Raw genomic sequence first — 21,726 nt, 5'->3', positions numbered from 1 at the left:
TAATAGCTTTGATGGTGATTATTTTAGTTTTTTAATTTTTTTTTTGCCTAAATAATATTAGAATATTAAATTATTTAAATTGTCAATTGATTAAATTACTATAAAGTTTTTATATTTAAAATAAAATTTTACAAAGATAAAATAAAAATATTTTAATATATTAATTAATAAAAATAGTGATTTATTAATTGAAATGATAATAATGTCATAGTGAAAAAAAATTATAGTTTGAAGACTCAATTCACAATAACTTATACTTCATGGTCATGAGGTCGGTTTCACACCCGAAATATTTTAATTTTTTAAAAAAAAACTAAATAAAATCCTAAGAAAATCTCAAAAATCCCACATCAAACCAGCTCTCAAAAAGTTAGATCAATGAAGAGTTGATCTAAAGACTTTGAGAGAATGAATACAATTGGTAACAAAAAAAAATTATTAACATGCATAACTGGAAGTTATACTTATATTACACAGATTTGAAATGAAAAGAGCCCTAAATTAACTTTAATGAGCTTTACTATAGCAGCAACATAATTTCATTATACATTATATTTTTATTTTGCTCTCAACAGTTACAAGAGGCGAAATCAGACACCTTAGAACTTCACCTCATTTCAATAGAAATATAAATCCGGATCGAATGCCTTCTGATAGAACTATCTAGACCAAAACTTTAATGCTTGAATGAATACTAATAATAATTGAAGAATCTGTAGGAACAGCATAGAACAAGGCTAGCCTCTATTGATGCATCCGAAAAATGGAGAAAAGAGTTGTTTATCACCTATTTTGGAACCATGATCGTCGAGTTGAGGAAATCTAATCGTTTTCTGGTAAGAGTTATCTTTTCTTTTGCTTCGGCTTCTTTTTCTTGGACCCCACGAATTATGTCCTCTGGAGCTTTTTCTATGAACTGAAGAAATCAAAATTAAGAAGTTAGATGGGAACAAGAAGCTATGCAGTATCAATATCATAATAAGCATTCAACTTCACTGTTACATGATGCGGCGACAGACTGAAAATCAAGATAAACAGAGAACTTATCTTTGTTTTAGTAACTAATGTTTTAAGTTATCGAAATTGAAAGAAAAAAACTATAAAAGAGAATGTTGTTAAGTTTATCGAAATTACAAGAACAATTATAACTCTTGACATAGCTAAATGATTATCCCTTATTTGAATTAAGTTTGTTATATACGATCCATCTGATCGAAAAGATAAAATATCTAGCTTAATTCGGTAAGATATGAAATACTTGACACAATAATATAATAAAAGTGTCTAAAATACAACTTTAACCAGTAACTGTATGACATTCCCGACATTAGTTCTACATTTTATCAAAACAAATACTAAAAACTATTTAGATCTTTTCATTTGATTTATTCAACATTTATTTTCCAGACACTTATTTTTGTGAAACACTTCCAATAAACAAATTTTTTTCCATACGCTTAACTCATTATATTTTATGTATAAATATGCCGTTTTGTTTTTCTTTACTATATTTCCTTTTAACTCATTTTCAGATTATGGCATACTTTAGATGACACATGTAGTCTGGGTATAATAGAAAGAAAACATACGCTGGGAGAGTTCAATCGAGCTACAATGGCATTATATTCTCCTTGCATCTTCTCAAGGCGCTTGGAGATGCGCTTTACCTCAGACGAGACATCCACCATATCAGCTAGAGGGAGATATGCCTCTAGCCCTTCGCCCACAACAAGATGGATAGACTGGTTTGCATCACCTGAAGCACGGTTTATGGATATGCTTGTAAATTGACAAAGTTCAAACAACTTGAGTAGAAGTAGAAAATCATGAGCTACCAAACCTGGAGGAGAAACTGTAAAATGGACATTCTGCAAATCTAGTCTTGATAGAAGAGCCAAAACTTCCTTCTCAGCCTGGGATGAAGAAAATGTTGTGAGCTAATATTGAACCAGTTATATGAAGCATTCAAACTGGTGGTGCAAAGTAGAGTTCAAAGTCTATAATCATACAAGGGTCAATAGATATTCATATTTAAGCTACAAATTCTCATCAACTTCAATATTATTTTTCAAAGGCTGATCTAAACGGTTCTCATACAAAAACAAAAAGAAAGATGGAAAGATATAACCCCATATGGATACACTTATAATTTATGTTTCAGTATCCAGATAAGAAACATCCAATAAATTTTCGAATATGTGTTTTACTAAATTTAGTTTCCAAACGTATATGTAAATCCAGATACAAAACTATAAAAAGTGTTTTCAATGGGACCTATATGTCTCTTTTTTTTTAATTTATAAGTTTGTTTTAATAAGTGTAGCGAATTGCAACATGTTGTGAAAGCGGCTTCTTTCAAGACAAACAGCGACTCAAAGGAACAGAAAGAAGAAAGGAAATGAAGAATTAGGGAAAAAGGTAAAGGACTCAACATCAAGTCAGATCTTCATCTTGATTTAGACAACCTTACTTTTAAAATTCCCATGAGATAAAGAAGATTACTTACAGAAACATACTGGAGAACTTCTGAATTTGCAACAACCGATGCAGATATACGCTTTGCTGGCTCAACAGAGTACTCTGCTCGTACATTTCTAATTGCTCTAGTCTGATCTCATTAAAAAGAAATTTAAGAATCATCAGACTTCTAACTTTAAGATCAATTTGCAATGAGGAAATAAAGAACAGTTGATATTCTCACCATAGCTTGAAAATTTTCAAATCTTTTTACTGCAATTTCGTTCCTAGGAAGTGAAGTATGAGGCCACTTAGAGACAATAAGAGCTTCTCCTCTCTTTGGCAAAGCCTGTTTAATGTGCATAATACCATCAGCAGAAAAATGAATCTCTAAGAAACGAAAAAAAATTAAAGTTTAAAAGCATCTTCTATAAAGGCAAAAGATTCATCACAAACAGTTATTGTGTCTCATCAAATAGAAATGAAGACATAATATTCAGCTCGGAATAATAAAGGACATACATTAATTAATTATTAGTTCAACTAAATAAACATAGTGAACTAGATAAATATACACTAACTCTACAGTAATGTGCAAACCCTTTGGGAGGTCGTACTAGCTTCTTAAATTAAAAAAAAAAATGTAATTGTGCAAACCCATCCATAGTGAGAAAAATATGTGACGTACATATATACATCAAAATTCCTAAATCATTTGAAAAGAAATACATTTAAACAAAAGTGAATCTAATGGCTAGAGAAGACAAGGTCACAAACCTGCCACAACTCTTCAGTAACATACGGCATAAAAGGATGTAGCATTTTCAATATATTTTCAAAGACATATACAAGAACTGCTTGAGTCAATAAAACAGCTGGAGCATCATCTGAGTTATAAAGCCGAGCTTTACTGGCTTCGATATACCTATAAGAAAGCAAAACAATAAATACCGTCTATAGACAACGTAACAAATATTTTTAGAAAGGAATCTTCTTAATTATGATTTCAGATTTCATATCCATCACAAGCACTCTTTTGTTGCAAGTTTTACAATAAACTGAAGAAGTCAATAAGGACAGTGGACTTGAAACATATAACCGCAGATAACTATAACATTTAACATTAGGCTAGAGAAAAGGCCAATTTAGACAAATGTTCATAATATAACAATGGTCAAGCTTGACTAAAATGTAAAAAATGACTGTTCCCTTCCTCAAAGACCCCAAGACTTCTCGCAAATAATCGAATCATAAATAAATAAAAATAATTAGAAAAAAAAACAGAACTTGTATACACCAACCAAATATAATAAATTGATAATTGTTTGCTCAAGTGAATCTGCACAAATAACCATTTACCATATAAAAAGGCCAATTTAGACAAATGTTCACGATATAACAATGGTCAAGCTTGACTAAAATGTAAAAAATTACTGTTCCCTGCCTCAAAAACCTCATGACTTCTCACAAATAATTGCAACGTAAAAAATAAATAAAAAATATATATAAAAAAAACATAACTGGTACGCACCAAACAAATATAATATATTGATAATTGTTTTCTCAGGTGAATCTGCACAATTACCATTTACCATTTACCATATAAAAATGTTCATTAGCATATAGAACTATAACTTGAACTTCCTAGTTCCTATAGACAAATTAAAAAGAAGTAAATCAATTAAAGTATTATCCAATAAGATACAATTTCCATGTATCCTGCGTAAATTATTGAACACAATGTAAACATTATAGCTCAGTTCCATTAAAACAATTTAGATATTTCATAGTTATTTTATCAATTTTGATATTTCTTAGTTGTTTTACCCATACCATTTATTAAAATACATTTTCAGGAATTTCCAGTAAGCACAATTTAAAAGACTAAAGCAATTCCAATATTAATCAAATGAAACGCAAGTTCTTAGTAGGCTTAAGATGATGGATATGGTAAAAACAGCATACCAATCTGCAAAATCAGCCCAAAAGAAATCATAGAGTTCTCTCCCTACATCTCCGAAGAAAAACTTGTCATAGCTTGCAGTGGCTGTGTCAACCAGCATATGGAGCTTTGAAACCTAAATAAGGAACATATGGTGTGTAAAAGGTAAAGTTTGTATTAAAGAATAAATAAAAAAATAAATCCACCCTAAAAGAGAATCTTACCACCCAACATTCTGGTAATGGTAGTCCGATTACAAATTCCTCTTGATCAAACTGAAAAAATTATACGCAATTTTTATTAAAAAACATGAAGAAATACTAAACTCTTACCAAAAACATTTTGTTTTGAAGAAGGTCAACATTGTTTTAGATAAAAATAATAAGGTTATGAGTGCGAGGAGGGTTCTTATTTTACAGAATAGATCAACAGTAAGGAAAAACAAGATACAAAAGTGTTAGATTCCTATGAGGTTGAAGTACTCCCATCCTGAGCATATCCCCTTGATGGATGTGAATGTGTGGAGGAGAAAGCATTTGATCCTTTCTTTTCCAAAGCGCTTTCCATGGAAGGTTATATTGGTTTGCTCTTTTCAGATCGGAAGGGAATAATAGTCTTCCAATCGGCACTAATGATTTTTTCTGAAGATCATCCAGTTCATTGACCCAGAATCAGCCAGTGGAAATTCAAGATATTCTGAAGAAGGGACCAAATGTCATTGGCCGTAGATCAAAAGTAAATGGTTGGCGGGCTCTAAGTCATAGTCGCATAGACAACACTTGTTGGCCAAGGAGAATCATTCCCTTTTGAAATGAATCTTCAAGAAAAAAAGGTGGTATGCAAGGGGTTGAGATGCAAAAGTTCAAGGCAAGAGTTGTGCCAAGGGTTTCTTTCAAGGAGGGGATATATTATGTGGTCAAATACACATCAATTAGAGTGATGCCTGCTTTAAGTTGTTTGTTGGACCCAAATAGGATCATCAACATGTTACCAGCATTTGATGAGCCAAGAAGCTCTATCTACACACACCGTCTGATTTTTTTACAATTTATAAAATGAAAAACGGGATTTTTTATGTAAAAGCAAGGTTTAATTGTTATGGATAGCACTTTATTTCTGGAAAATTGCACCAGGTAATTGGCAAACCTTGAAAGCAGATATACTCTCCCAAGAAGATATTTCGCCTTGATCAGGCAGATTCTGCAGAAGAAACTTGCCAGCGTTCCATAATTTGTTAGTGAAGCCTTTGTTTGCTGTCAACCTCTCAGTTGATAGATTGAGATCCTGCAAGAAAGAAAATAAAGTTAGTCAATAGATATAAGTTTTAGTTCCAAGGACAAACACAACATGAAAAACTCAGCCCAGAAGAACTTCATAGGGATAAGACAAACCTGACCAGCAGTTCCCAGAGCAAGACTGAACCGCAAAGCATCAGTACCAAACTCCTTGATTGTATCTAATGGATCTATAACATTTCCCAATGTCTTGGACATCTTTCGTCCCTGAGACAATTTATTGATATTATTTCATTTAAGTCTTATCATTCTAAAGATACAAGAAAAAGGAAAAAACAAATGAAAAAGTTAAGCCTGGGAAATTAATATCATCAAGCAAATAAAGTGAAGGACAAGCATGTAAACTATTAAGCCTGTTACCTATAGTTATACTAAATCATGTTAAGATTATTATTATTATGAAGCATGAGTAGTTACTGCTCTACAGAACATTAGAAGCTCGACATTGATTGAAACTGTGTATGCATTTCATAGCGCTGTGAGATTCTGAAAAGCTCAGGATTAAGCAACTGCCCCTTTATTTTCGGGGAAGAGTAAGTCCTTGTTCCAGGCTGCATATACTAATCAGCGTATGTAGAAAAATAACATAGGGGAAGAGGAGATTTCATTGTTTTTGAGTAATTGTGTATCTTTGTACATGAAGTATTAGTCAATTTATATTGTTTTTGGTCTCCAAAATTCAATATTTTAGGTCGTCGATCAGTGGTGCAACAGTGATGCCATTTCCTTTCCTATAGAAACATTTGCAACCTGACCATTGCAAATAATTACTGCCATTCAGTTTATGGCTTGTAACATTTTCTGAAGAGGAAGCATTTTGGGTTGCCACTGGTTCTAGGTAGTTTTGATACCAATGGTGATTTTTTTCTACGTTATGAGCCTGACTTTTTTTTCCCTTTGGATGGCTTACCTCAAGCCGAACACTACCAAAAACACAGTTGCGAAGGTTTACTTTTGTTTACAGTGTGAAGTTCAGACTAGCCGCCTAGACCATGCTCTTCAACATGCAGAATCAAAGTTAGATGGAAAACCTTGTCTCCTTTCGTAGCCAGAGAAAGGAGATTAACTCAGTTGCAAAGGTTTACTTGTGTTAATAGTGAAGTTCTTTTTTTCAGTTCCCTAAGTTAAGCAATTAGATGATGATCTTGTGTGGATTGGTAATTATTGTCGCATGAATATACGGGAATTAATATTTCTCTCTCCCTCAAAATTCTGTAAATAACATCATATATTTGTTCAACATTTCTGCAAACAATATGCCAGAAGCACTTATTAACCATAGAACATGGAACAGAGGTTACTGAAAATTTTGTATTTTGAATTAAAGTGTCATGGAATAAGTATTGGAATAAGTATGAGAAACCAAGCTATGTTTGGTTCATGTGGAATTGGAATTAAAATTGGGGATCCAATTTGAAATCCTTTGTTTTTTTGATAACTCAAAACTGAAATTGTAATTCCAATGGATTTTAATGTATATAATTTTTTAGGTTTCAATTTCATCATTTCACTTATAAAAAATTTGAATTGTAATTATAATTCTATTTCCAATTACAAGCATCCAAACATAGCCTAAGTGCAATATTTACCATGATCCAAGCAACTCAATACAAAAATGAACAAGAAGATTGTGAGGATCTATAAGAATCATTGTGTATTAATGAAAGCAAAGCAAAAGGCATTAAACATTTTTCATGTGAGGGTTAGCAAATCTAATAATGTTTTACACATTTCCACGTATTAGAAATTCAAAGTCTATGTTTATCATTTCAATGTGGTTTGATGTATAACAAAAAACAATAATAATAATTCAACGTGGTTTGAATTGTTCAATGAACAACATTGAGGTCAGGTGTTTAACACAAATTTTATATTATTAAAAGTCGTCTTTGCATCACTATTAATATAACTTTAACATTAAAAAAACAAAGTCTGATGAATTTTAAGGTTAAAACCCCAACATAACACAAAATGAATAAGATGTTAAGCTGAGATCAAGAAGGCTGATGAGCCTTAAATATTTTAAATGCCTCCTTTCCCACTTTAAGAAAATATTGATCTATGCTCAAGTATATAAGCAACATAATATAGCCATAACCAATTTACTCACTTGTGAATCCCGAATAAGACCATGCAAATAAACTTTGGAGAAAGGAACTGTTCCCGTAAATTCAATTCCCATCATCACCATGCGTGCCACCCAAAAGAATAATATGTCATGCCTGTTCAAACAGTATAATATCTTAGTTTGGACAAGTAGATTAATACCACAGAATCAGTTGGGAAAGATTGAGAAAAGGGACTTGTGACTACTATAGATATTGAATCACACTTCCCTACATTAACAAGATTAGACCAATATCATCATTTTGAAAAGAATGGTAAGGTATTCCTGTGATGCCCATTCATGAGAGAAATGTACCAAAAACACTGTTTACTCTTCCTGATTATTTAAATAACAATTTTGCAACCTAAAATGGTGCATCCAACATCACCCATATTGTCATATCAATTATCTGATGACTTTATCTTGTCAAAGATACTGAGTTAATCAGGACTAAAAGTATTTTTATCCTAGTATTAGGTCATTACCTTAATCTTTGTATAATCTTTCTGACAAATTGGTATTATGAATTTGTTAGCCAAAAAGTGATAAGATGAGAATATAATCATAAAAAACAAGGACAACACAAAAATGGATAATTGTCAAAGGAAGTACCTAAAGTTAGTTCCCTTGCATGAAAAATTAGTTAGTATCTGATGACATAACTTAAAAGAAAGTTCAAAATACTAACACAAGATTACTAATGCAATTGAGAGACTTTAAACAAGAGAATACCCAGTTTCAAGTACTGCAGTTGGATAGAACTGTTGAAAGTCCTTTGCAGAAGTATCTGGCCATCCCAATGTACTGAAAGGCCATAGAGCACTGTAGAAAGTGGAATAATAATTGGTTTAGAAGATCTGTTATGTAGTATCAAATAGGAAATCAGAGATTATCTGATGAAGATTCATCTTTAACTCTTTTTTTTTTTGCTTTCGCATTCATTTAAACTTGACAATAATCTTTCCCTTATCTATTTGGGGTCAATGGCATAAGACTATCATCAGCCAAAGTCTATAGGCTATGGTTATCTATCCATTTAATGAGACCAACAGGGATAAGTAAAGTTGACACATTAAATGAGAATTAAAAATTAATTAGTAATAGGTGTCCAAATAATTATGGTGGAATGAGACCAACAGAACAAATCTTATCTTCTCTGAGTATCAAACTTTCCCCTGATTCATTACATTTCTGGTTGAATTTCTAGTTCTCAGAAAACATCATTACTAGTCACATAGTCATTCTTCAATTATTTACTTGACAGTTAAATCAAGAATGACTGCAGGATGGAACAAAAAATACTTGACATTAAGTTTGATAAATTTAAGGCTAAGAATGTTGCAGAACAAAAGGATATGAACATACATGAAGGCAAGATTCGACTAGCTTAAAACACTCTTATGATTTTACTCTCAACTTCAGAAGATACCAAGAATCACAAACAGTTCATCCTTTTCTCAATGAAAAAAGAATCACAAACATTTGATCAAATATAGAATTGGTTTTCATATTCCTACAAACAAGACCAGGTGGTACATAAACCTCTTTCCACTGACAGAATACACAAGGTAATAGCTTCAGGAATAAACAAACATTTTAATGAATACACTTCTTCCTACAAGAAAACAGTATTTTAGTTTGACAAAAATCCACATGGTATCAAAGAAAAAAAAGAACAAGCTTTACCACTATTACTAAATGACTACCTTCAACACCAAATTATAGACATAGCAAAAGTTTCGCATTCAAGATAAGAGTTTCTAGACTGTTTTTTTCAGCAAACCTTGAAAACCAAGTGTCGAGAACATCAGGATCTTGGTATATTTGAACATTTCGTCCATATTTGTCACGGGCTTTAACAAAAGCTTCTTCCTCGCTCCTTGCGACTATATATTCTTCTTCAGGGTCCTTACCCACAATGTACCAAACTGGTATGCGGTGTCCCCACCATAGTTGTCTGCTTATACACCAATCTTTGATATTTGATAACCAGTGGTCATATATCTAAAGTTGATAGGCAAGCAAATATTAAGACAGGAAGTAAAAAAGAATTGACTTAAACAAAACAAGATTGAAAATAAAGACAAATGAAAGAGGATAATATGATGGGCAGGATTTTGTTGCAGTACAACATTGTAATGGGGAAAACACTCTACAAGCTTGTTTGATCTTGGGTTATTTGTTTTTTTCAAACAGAAAAAACCTCTATCACATCACCTATCATTTCAACAATCAAATCACTTAATTCATAAATTAAAATACCAAAGTACCCTTAGTTTTTAAATTTAAGATTAAAATACAAAAGGACATTTTAGTAATTTAACCCAGATAATCCCCAAAAAACCCACTTTTTCATCAAACAAGATTTTAGACTTCATAACATTCAAATAACCCAAAAAATCACACATCAGACGAGGTTTATATGTTGGAAGTAGTACAGAAAACTGAAAGATGAATTTTGGAACTACAGTAAATAATATGAAATAACAATAATTGACTCATAGGAAATATCTTTTATACCTTTTGAAACCTTTCAGGCATAATTGTCAATTCTCCATTCTCAACTGCTTTGAGGGCCTTGTCAGCCAAAGTTTCCATGGTTACAAACCATTGTTTGCTGACTAATGGCTCAATTATCTAATGAAAAGATAGATGGAAATGAAGAAAAATAACATGTCTGAAAATGATGAAAAGCAAGCTTCGGTTTGCTCAACTTCAGGAAGGATCTTTACTGATTAAATAGAAATTTACTTCTCCACCACGTTGCGATCTGGGAACTCTGAGAGTGTGGGGTTCCTTTTTGACAGCCAAACCTGTCTCCTCTAGATCTGCCCATAGTTTCTTCCTTGCTTCAAAGCGGTCAAGGCCACTGATTTTTCAAGTTAAAATTTCATAAGACAATTACAGAAGTTAAAAGCATAAAAATAGTTGAACAGTCATTGTTTTAGTAACCAAGCAATGCCCAGAAGCATGATTTACCTGTAAATTCCGGCAACTTCGTTAAGTGTGGCATCTTTATTCATAACATTAAGTATTGGAAGGCCAAGCTTCCGAGCAATAAGGTAGTCATTGTGATCATGACCAGGGCTTATCTTCAATACACCAGTTCCAAAATCTTTTTCAACAAACTGCACATTAGCAAGAGAGAGACCATTACATATTTGGATTATCTACCAAATGCAATTTGAATGAGAGACAGAATAAAAAATTACTGCTCTTGGTCATGCAATCCAATATTTCCTTGCTAGTTACACTTTGAAAGAGTGCCAAATAAAATGGAGACACTAACAATGAACCATTCACTTCTCTTTTCATATCATGAAAGCTTTAACATATTTTGCAGCTCTTTGTAACAGAAGTATAATTTGACACAAGATCCTTATGATGATTTAATAAAGTGAAACAAACAAGATAGGAGAAGAACTGTACATCTCTATCATCATCTAAATTTGTCAAAGATGCAAAACAAAACATTGAAAGTAGTCTCAAGCATAACATCATAACGGTACTAGATGAACTACACCACTAGGACTCCATTCCCACAAGAAAGTCCAATATGTTATATCCCAGCTCCTAGGTCCAACAATATTCCGAGCAGTGAAACTTATAAAGCTATAGAAAAATTAAAAGCAGACTAGAAGAAAGAATATTTTTTAGAAAGGAAAAAAAGAAGCTCAAATACATGTTTTAGTTAAACTTTTATTATCTGCATAAATTCCTTTTTCTTGTTTAAAAAAGCAAGGCCTTAAGTCTGTACCCTGCTAGAGATGATGGGTACATGGCGACCAAATGTCAATGGGACAATGGCCTGTCTTCCAATGTATTTAGTGTAGCGATCATCCTGAAAAGAAAAACAATCATCAGAAAAATAGATAGCAAGGGCAGTATGAGGAATAGAGTTTTAGTCTCTTGAACACTTCAACGAATAGAAAGGCCATCGAGGATACTGAAAAATGCTATGTAGCACGGATACTCCAAAAAAAAATATTCCGGAGTATCGGATACGGATACGACACGGATACGATACGGCAAAACGAGTATCGGATACGGCAAAAGGAGTATCGTTGACTTCTTATGGAGTTGACCAATCCGATACAGTTTGGATACGGCTTGGATACGTTTTTGGATAAGTTTTGGGTAATTTTTAAAAAGTAAAAAATTTAGGAGGACTGAAATGTTTAAAATAAAACTAACCCTAAACTAACATTTCCTCTCTTAACTGAAGCTTCCTTAATCCTTATCTTACTTTGTCTATCTTATGTGCTTCTTAGATAAACAAGATAAACTTAAGATTCACATCAAGTTATTAACTAACTATTAATATTTTTTAATTTTTTTAATTATTATTTTATATATATCTTTTTAATAATTTTTAATAATATGCGTATCCTAAACGTATCGTATCCTATATTTTCAAAATTTGCCGTATCGCCGTATCCGTATCGTATTTGATACGATACCCGTATCCGTACAACATAGGAAAAAGGTAAATTATCACATAGAAACTGTAAATAACTTCACAGATATTGTGGAAACCGCAGAAGCAATTATAAATGTCAGTTTTTAGAATAAGTAGTTACCTGGATTTGACATTAGTTATGGGATAGTTAAGGAATGTAAGGAACCTTTTTGGAAGGAATTCAGGCAAAAGCATCCAATCATCTTCCAGAGAAATAGGAAAAAAAATATTGTGTAACAAGAATTTTGAAGACTTATAAGCTTTATGATTTTTATTATGGTGTATGTATGCTGTGCCCATCCTTGGATTCTTCTTGACCTATTGCTTAGAGGCTTAAGGCTTTTCTTTCATCCCTAAGACACTTGTCTTTTCTTTCTCTCTAATTAGTGGCTTGTATGTCATAAAGTTGTTTTGCAACAGTCAAACCTTGTGACACTTACTTTTATACAAGTTTTAGTTTTTCAAACAAAATAAAGAAGTATACCTGCCTAGTTAGGTTTCAACCCATTGTCATAAAACATAGTTTTCGTCAAGTTTATAATTAGTGATATCATCTAATCCCACAAATAGTGCTTATTCTCTATAAATCCAATTCAATAACATCCCTCTTTAGTTCTCATATTTTTTCTGCATAATTAAAATTTAAAATGCTTCCTCTCAACAATAAACAATTATCAGAATTGAAATAGTGGATCCAAATTCATGAAACATTTAGAATACTCCTGTGAGACGTTCAGTGATTGAGAACCTCACTGCACATTTTTAACATTAATTCAAAGCAACCATACCTCGGGATTCACAGCAACGGCTACATCACCAAACAAAGTCTCAGGACGTGTCGTAGCAATGGTCAAAAAGTCGTCCCTACAAAGTGGAGAAAGTTGTAGGATGAACACATTCACATATATGAGTAACTAAACCTTGTTGCTGCTTCCAAAATATGAAATGGGAGCAAAATTTGTGAATCAATATAGACAAATGTCACTAAAAATAATGTTATTAACAAAAATATTCATGCTTAAATCCCTTGACTACCTATCATTAGGTAGCATAATCCTCCACTTTAACCATTTCTAGTGAGGATTTATTTGAATATAACTTTGGAAACACAAGGGTCAACAATGTATTCATTACCTTGAACCTCCAGCAACACGGTACTTAATATGGTATAGAAAACCTGGCTCTTCAGAATATTCTACTTCCTGAGAAGTGTTACTGAACATCAACAGCCTAGATAAATAGAAAAACAGCAACAATAGCCTAACAGACACAGAACAACATACCAAGTCTGACACTGCAGTCTGCAAGTTTGGGGACCAATTAACCATGTAAGATCCTGCATAACAATATCTCTTTTACTAGACTAGTCCGGCAGTTTCCTTAGCTGGTGGGAAGCAACAATATCGCACAGGGGGGAAATCGGAAAAAGAAAGCCAACACCCAACCCAAAAAAAGAAAAGAAAAAGGAACAGAAACAATAACACTAAGAAAAATGGGGGGAAATACTCAAGTAGTAGAAAAGAAGAGTGAAGAAGCAAAAATAAGTACTCAACTAAGGTTTTAACCAACCAAAAGCTGAAATATACATCAACATGCTGCTATAGTTTGCAAACTTTGAAAATATATCAGTTCAGTTGCTCCATACCTTGATAAATTAGACCTCTCTCATGAAGTGTAACAAATGCCTCAATTACAGCCCCTAAAAATAATGAAAAGTTGTGAGAAGATGAAGACAAATCAAAATCAAATTAGATAGTGTATGTTTGTGCACTTCAAAGTAAAAACTGATCTAAAGTCGTTCACCAGAAAGTAGATTGGCAGAGAAGAGCACATTGTCTTAGCCTAATATAAGTTGTGAGGCATGAAACAATGTTCTCCGTAAATAGTATACTGGATAGAGAACTGTCTTACTACTTAGTTGTCCATCGAGAGTGAAATGTTCTCTGGTCCAATCACAGGAAGCACCAAGTCTTTTGATCTGATTTGTAATGGTCCCACCATACCTGGAGCCAAAATGGTGTTATATATTTGTTCTAAAACTGATAATCAAAGACAGTAGGGTTGCAGAGATACTTTTCTTTCCACTCCCACACTCGCTTTGTGAACTCATCCCTTCCTATATCAGCCCTTTTTACACCTTCAGATGCCAGCATTCTTTCTACAACTAACTGAAAAGGAACAAATGGTAGCTTCAAGACATGCCAAATATGAGAATTCTAAGGGAGTAGTTGCTTCACTGAATGATTAAGGGCTTGCTTGAAGCAGAGTTTTTACGAAATAAACTGTCTTTTTGTAAGAAAAAAAAAACTCAATTGACTATACGGAATAAAGAAATTATATTTTGGTGTTATAGAGGATGATTGCGATTGAATTTGAAGTTCATTTATTTGGATTAAATCCACATCAAACAAGCTCTAAAGTACAAATCTTTGTGTGAGTATTAGTATCTTCATAAAGCCAGCACAAATTGTCAAAGTACACGGCCTGCAGTGGCACCATTTTTTCATGTATTTACCAATTAAACCAAATCTTCGAGAAAACATTTCATGCCAGACAAACAAGCCACTAGGAGCGAAGGGTGGATCAAATGTAAAGGGATAGTGAATCAAAGAGAAGTTGGTTGAAGTCCAGTCATTGAATAATTTATCCTCCAAAAAGGTAGAAGTATGAACTAAATCATGTAATATACCTGGGTTGCAATTCCGGCATGGTCAGTTCCAGGAAGCCAAAGTGTAGGCCTTCCCTTCATGCGATGGTATCTGACCATAATATCCTGGTAAGAAGAGAACAAATTTAATGTGGATAAGCAAGTTCTTCTTAATTCATCAAATACTGATAATGAAATAGACAAGGAAAGATCGTAATCTGCATCAACATGAATTTCAACCAAGTGCATATCGACCATTTTCTCAAACCTCGAGAGTCACAAACATAGCATGTCCCATATGCAACGAACCAGTGACATTTGGAGGTGGCATTGAGATAACAAAAGGATCTTTCCCTCTATCAAAATTTGGTTTGAAATAGCCTTGAGACTCCCACCTAGCATGGATACATCACATTCTTTTCAGACAATTGTAAAATTCCAAGATTTCATAGAAAGTGATAGCAATAGGTCATAAACATATATGCTGAAATTATTCTCATAAAAGCATACATAGGGACTAGGGTACTAAGACAAAAGATAAGGCAAGAAGACTCAAAACATTACAATGTCAATATAACAAAAACACAAAAGTACAGTGACCAAGTACCAGTTATAAATGCGCTCCTCATTTGAAAAGTCAAATGACTTTGCTATCTGCGGTGAAGTAAAGACTCCGCTTTCTGATGCAGCAACTACCATTGTCAAAGGAAACAGTATGTATCATCAGAAAGAGTTGCACAAAGATAAAATCTGATAAGGAGACCTGCTAGATTGTAGAATAGGCAAAACTAAACATTCATACTGACTGCTCATCATGTGCAGTTTAGTGGGCACTATCCGGACATTATAACAATTCTTGAATTCAATCATTCATTCATTCTTTCATTGAATTTCCAGAAAAAGGTGCTAGCTTGATATAATATTTGTGGGTTCGTTCATTGGGTTTTAGAATTAGCTAAGTTGGCAACTTAAGAAACAGAAAGGGTATTTATTTACCGGCAAAGAATCTAGGCCGGAGACGACGATTTAAGTGACAACGAGAACTCCTGACGCAGCGATGGCGGCGAGCGAAGAGAAGGGGATTGAGTCTATGAGCTGAGCAAAAGGTGGAGAAAGAAGGATTAGACAACGCCATTGTAGAGCTCCGCAGCCTTCCAGTCTAAAGAAGGAGAGGCGATATAGATAAACAAGATGCCGCGAAATGGCAATAAGGGGAAAACTGGACTTTCACTTGACAAGTTCTGATAATATTAAATTTATTTATTCATATCAAATCCTTTTATGCTGCTTAGCAGAAAAAGTAAAAATTACACCAAATTAATTAATTGAGTAATACTAATTTTTTATTTTAATATAAAAGTTATTGTGTCAACCTATGAATTTCACTTTAATTATCTTAAAAACAAAGCACAAAATGATTAAATCGATATCTAAGTTTGTTATATGTTTTGATCATATACAAAAAAACAAAAAATTATCTTTGACATTGAATTTTAAACTTTTAATTGTATTTTGAATTAATTAATTTAAATTAATTAATTAAAACATCATTAATTAATTTAATAGCATAAGGAAGATTTGGAGTTGTACTTTTTTCCACTATGAAAATAATATTTTACCTATATAATTCTTAATTAATTTAATATTTAATGAATAATAAAGGAATTAAACTGATTTTAGTCTCTCTCCTTTATATGAGATTCTCTTTCTATTCCCCTTCTACTCCTCTTCTCCATTATTTTTTTCACCGTTTTAATTTATTTTTTTTCTCCATATTTTTTTTACTAATCTTTTCTCAGATTAATACATATAATTTTGAATAAAATTCATTAAAAATTAAATTTTAAATCAAATTATTATAACTGAATTTTTTTATTTGAGTGATATATAAAAATTGTGTTTATTAGAATAATTTAATATTTATTCATTGGTTCTTATTTTTTTTTTATTTAGTATAGTATTTTTATAATTTTAGTGATTTTCTTTTAATTAATTTTAGTATAAAATAATAAATTTTATATTAAATAATTTGGTTTATTTATATTATAAATTTTAATATATTTATTTGAATAAAGTTAATTTTTATAATTAATAAATATATATATAATAAAATATTAAATATTAAATTTATTAATAAATTTTTTTACTCACTAATTATTTATCTTTATTTATTTATTTATTTATATATATATTGAATTAATTAATTAATTATATATTTTTTAATTAAGTAATAATAGAAAGATCATAAATAAAATTTATAAATATATAATAATTAAATATAAAAATTAATTACTACACAAATAAAATATTATTAATACTACACTTCTATCGATCATACATATTCTTAATCCACATATTTATAAATCTCATTTGAACAAGCCGAATTTATTTTCTCTCTTATAATTCCTAATTAATTTATTTTTTATTTTCTCTCTAATTATATATATATTATATATATTAATAATTTTATATCTTATAATAAATTTATTTTTTCTATATATTATTTTTCATCATTAATTTTTTATAAATATAATTTATTTAATAATCATATATATATTTATATGGTCTAAAATTATTTTTATATTTATATATAAAACATTATATAATTATTTACTATTATATAATAAATAATAATAATTATATAAAATATATATTGTATAATTAATCATTTTATATTTATATATAAAATGTTACATAATCATTTATTTTTATATATAATAAAACAATAATAACCTCTTAATAAAAAAAAAGTTTTTAGATTAAGGGCTAGTTTGATTTAACTTATTCTGTTTATTGATACCATCTTATTCAGCTTAAGCTTACATTAGCTTACTTTTTTACTTTTGATATGATCTTAATTTATTTAAGTAGGTTTTCTTTGTTAAGCTTGAGTATGTTTGATTCAGCCTATACATACAGCTTATTTATTTTTATATTTATAATATTATTTAATACTTAATATTATATATATAATGTTATATGTATATTTATTAATTTAATTTTAAATATTAATAAATAATTTAAATTTAAAAATAATATATATTTCAAAATAAATTATATAAATATTAATTTTTATAATTTTTTTTATTAATATATAATTTTAAATATTAATAAATGACTTAAATTAAAAAATAATTAAGTTTAAAATAATTGATTTTTTTTAAATAAATGAAAGGCTTAAACTCATAGCGCTCTAGAATTCAAATATTTTAAAATAATTGATATAAATAAAGAAAGTAATATATATATATATATATATATATATATATATATATATATATATATATATATATATATATATATAATGATGCTTAATTTTTAAAGTGTCCGGATTGTCGGGATCAAGAGTTGTGGTTAATTTGGATATATATGTGAGAGTAAATGAATACTTGGGTAGGATTGTGGGTTGACCCGCACATTAATTTAAAACGGTTAAAAATAAAATTAAAAATGTTATAAGTATGGTTTGAACTTGCAACATAACAAAAACAAGTACAACATTTTAATCAACTAGCCTAATAACACTTTATATTTTAAATTCAACACCAAATTTGATGAACGCGGGATATTTTAACAATATAAGTTCAACTTTTTAACTAACTAATATATATATAATGATGCTTAATTTTTAAAGTGTCTGGATTGTCGGGTCGAGAGTTGTGCTTAATTTGGATATATATGTGAGAGTAAATGGATACTTGGGTCGGATTGTGGGTTGACCCACCCATAAACTTAAAACGGTTAAAAATAAAATTAAAAATGCTATAGGTATAGTTCGAACTTGCAACCTAACAAAACAAGTACAACCCTTTAACCAACTAAGTTAATAACATTTTATATTGTAAATTCAACACCAAATTTGATGAATGCAGTATATTTTAACAGTATAAGTTCAACTTTTTAACTAACTAATCTATATATATATAATAATGCTTAATTTTTAAAGTGTCCGGATTGCCGGGTCGAGAACTGTAGTTAATGTGGATATATATGTGAGAGTAAATGGATATTTGGGTCAGATTGTGAGTTGACCCGCCCATAAACTTAAAACGGTTAAAAATAAAATAAAAATGTTATAGGTATGGTTCGAACTTGCAACCTAACAAAAACAAGTACAACATTTTAATCAACTAGGCTAATAACACTCTATATTTTAAATTTAATACCAAATTTGATGAACGCGGGATATTTTAACAATATAAGTTCAATTTTTTAACTAATTAATCTATCTATATATATATATAATGATGCTTAATTTTTAAAGTGTCCGGATTGTCGGGTCGAGAGTTGTGGTTAATTTGGATATATATGTGAGAAAATTGGATACTTGAGTCGGATTGTGGGTTGACCCACCCATAAACTTAAAACGGTTAAAAATAAAATTAAAAATGTTATAGGTATGGTTCAAACTTTCAACCTAACAAAAGAAGTACAACCCTTTAACCAACTAGGTTAATAACACTTTATATTGTAAATTCAACATCAAATTTGATGAACGCAGTATATTTTAACAATATAAGTTCAACTTTTTAACTAGCTAATCTATATTTGTATATATATAATGATGCTTAATTTTTAAAGTATCCGGATTGCCGGGTCGAGAGCTGTGGTTAATTTAGATATATATGTGAGAGTAAATGGATATTTGAGTCGGATTGTGGATTAACCCGCCCATAAACTTAAAACGGTTAAAAATAAAATAAAAAATACTATAGGTATGATTCGAACTTGCAACCTAACAAAACAAGTACAACATTTTAAACAACTAGGCTAATAACAATTTATATTTTAAATTCAACACCAAATTTGATGAACGCGGGATATTTTAAAAATATAAGTTCAACTTTTTAACTAACTAATCTATATATATAATGATGCTTAAATTTTAAAGTGTTTGAATTGCCGGGTCGAGAACTGTGGTTAATTTGGATATATATGTGAGAGTAAATGAATATTTGGGTCGGATTATGGGTTGACCCGACCATAAATTTAAAATGGTTAAAAATAGAATTAAAAATGTTATAAGTATGGTTCGAACTTGCAACCTAACAAAATAAGTACAACTTTTTAACCAACTAGGCTAATCACATTTTATATTTTAAATTCAACACTAAATTTTATGAACGCGAGAAATTTTAACAATATAAGTTCAACTTTTTAACTAACTAATTTATATATATATATATATAATGATGCTTAATTTTTAAAGTGTCCGGATTGCCGGGTCGAGAGCTGTGGTTAATTTGGATATATATGTGTGAGTAATGGATACTTGGGTTGGATTATGTGTTGATCCGCCATAAACATTTTTACCGTAATATTTTTCTCACGTTTTTTTATATTATTAATCGTGCAAATGTACGGGATACATGCTAGTTTATTATTATTATTATATATATTTTTCAGATATCCACACTCTCCCTTGCTGACCCAATTTTTCATTTGTTAATTTATTTTCGAGTTTTCTTACCCTTTTCGTATTATCATTTATTTTAAATGTAATATATATTTTAGATAATTAAAGGTAGTTTAATTTCTAAAATTATAATTATAAAAAAAAAATTTAAGTGTATTTATATTTATATTTTGCTTAATTATTTTATATATTAAAATACATATATTATAAATAATAAACAAAAATATATTTAAATGTAAGTTTTTTTTATTATAATAATTTTATATAAATATATAAAAGTATTATAAATATATGGAATAGATGAGGGTGAATAGATAAAATAATTAAAAGAGATTAAATAGACGAGAGAATGAATAAAATGATTAAAAATGAATAAAATAAATGAGATAAAATGAATAAAAAAATATTTTAAAATAATGAGAAAGAAAAAAAGCTGAGATTATAATATTAAATACAATTGAGCTGTTGATAAGTGACTAGTGAGGTCTGAGGTAGAGAGAAAATTAAGTTTAGACGTAAAAATGTGTTTGATTATAATTATTTGCATGAACTTATTAAGCAAAATTACTGTAAATATTTATTACGAAAACTAGTCTTAAGAAAAAATATGATAAAATATTATATATATAAAAATAAATAAACGTTCTCCATTTCACACAATGAATTGAATTTTCTCTCTTACAATTTTTTAATTAATTTATTTTGTTTCTCTCCTATAATTAATTAGTTTTATATGAGAAAACAAATATTGGAGAAAGAATAAGTGACTAAAAAAATATGAGAAGAAAGATAATAGAGAAAAAATATTTTTTCAGGCGAATTAAGTCACATCATTTATTTTACTAAATTCTCTTACCAATTATTTCTTTTTATATACATATTTATAAATAAATAAATAATTTTATATCTCATAGTTAATTTGGTTTATTACTCATCATATATATATATATATATTATTTTTCATTAATATTTTTTTATAAATATAATTTATCTAATCATATAAAATATATGATCTAATTAATCATTTTTATATTTATATAAAAATATTATATAATTATTTATTTTTATATATAATAAAACAATAATAATAGTTTAATAGAAAGATTTTGAGATTAAAAAAATATGATAAAATATTATATATATGAAAATAAATAAACACTCTCCACACATAAATATTAATTTTTTATAAATATAATAATAATAATAATAATAATAATAATAATAATGCATAAATTCAACAACACCACCCGATAATCCATTAAGATATTTTTTTTTTCTCATCTCTTGCTCTCTCATTCTTAATTAAACTAGGATGAGTCAAAAAAAAAAAAAAAAAGTTGTGGCTTTGTAGCCAGTTTGTAGCCAGTTATGACAAACTAATTTTGTTCAGCCTTGCAATGACT

General features: G+C 29.8%; 1 protein-coding gene across 2 annotated transcripts in view; it reads right to left on the bottom strand.

Annotated features, from left to right (window-relative positions):
* Positions 1 to 413: 413 nt before the first annotated feature.
* Positions 414 to 21,726, bottom strand: part of LOC124937488 (valine--tRNA ligase, chloroplastic/mitochondrial 2) — a 41,545-nt gene continuing 20,232 nt past the window's right edge. The window contains exons 1-27 of one of the 2 annotated variants that reach the window (XM_047477755.1): positions 15,904 to 16,123; positions 15,515 to 15,599; positions 15,176 to 15,302; positions 14,950 to 15,033; positions 14,334 to 14,428; positions 14,172 to 14,263; positions 13,906 to 13,959; positions 13,544 to 13,596; positions 13,395 to 13,462; positions 13,049 to 13,124; positions 11,559 to 11,642; positions 10,781 to 10,929; positions 10,553 to 10,670; positions 10,322 to 10,438; positions 9,585 to 9,805; positions 8,534 to 8,623; positions 7,805 to 7,916; positions 5,791 to 5,901; positions 5,546 to 5,683; positions 4,624 to 4,674; positions 4,423 to 4,535; positions 3,235 to 3,382; positions 2,702 to 2,806; positions 2,507 to 2,608; positions 1,841 to 1,913; positions 1,590 to 1,756; positions 414 to 916 (exon numbers count right to left, since the gene is read on the bottom strand). In XM_047477755.1, the coding sequence (XP_047333711.1) occupies positions 788 to 916; positions 1,590 to 1,756; positions 1,841 to 1,913; positions 2,507 to 2,608; positions 2,702 to 2,806; positions 3,235 to 3,382; positions 4,423 to 4,535; positions 4,624 to 4,674; positions 5,546 to 5,683; positions 5,791 to 5,901; positions 7,805 to 7,916; positions 8,534 to 8,623; positions 9,585 to 9,805; positions 10,322 to 10,438; positions 10,553 to 10,670; positions 10,781 to 10,929; positions 11,559 to 11,642; positions 13,049 to 13,124; positions 13,395 to 13,462; positions 13,544 to 13,596; positions 13,906 to 13,959; positions 14,172 to 14,263; positions 14,334 to 14,428; positions 14,950 to 15,033; positions 15,176 to 15,302; positions 15,515 to 15,599; positions 15,904 to 16,042 (2,901 nt within the window). In that variant the 5' untranslated portion in view covers positions 16,043 to 16,123 and the 3' untranslated portion in view covers positions 414 to 787. Of the gene's footprint in view, positions 917 to 1,589; positions 1,757 to 1,840; positions 1,914 to 2,506; positions 2,609 to 2,701; positions 2,807 to 3,234; positions 3,383 to 4,422; positions 4,536 to 4,623; positions 4,675 to 5,545; positions 5,684 to 5,790; positions 5,902 to 7,804; positions 7,917 to 8,533; positions 8,624 to 9,584; positions 9,806 to 10,321; positions 10,439 to 10,552; positions 10,671 to 10,780; positions 10,930 to 11,558; positions 11,643 to 13,048; positions 13,125 to 13,394; positions 13,463 to 13,543; positions 13,597 to 13,905; positions 13,960 to 14,171; positions 14,264 to 14,333; positions 14,429 to 14,949; positions 15,034 to 15,175; positions 15,303 to 15,514; positions 15,600 to 15,903; positions 16,124 to 21,726 lie in introns of those variants that run through there. The other variant, XM_047477756.1, reaches the window with a different exon arrangement.

Source organism: Impatiens glandulifera, chromosome 5, assembly GCF_907164915.1.
Source record: "Impatiens glandulifera chromosome 5, dImpGla2.1, whole genome shotgun sequence".
NCBI classification, from domain to species: domain Eukaryota; kingdom Viridiplantae; phylum Streptophyta; class Magnoliopsida; order Ericales; family Balsaminaceae; genus Impatiens; species Impatiens glandulifera.
The sequence above is the reverse complement of the archived record's forward strand: the minus strand, read 5'-3'. Positions and strand labels throughout refer to the sequence as shown.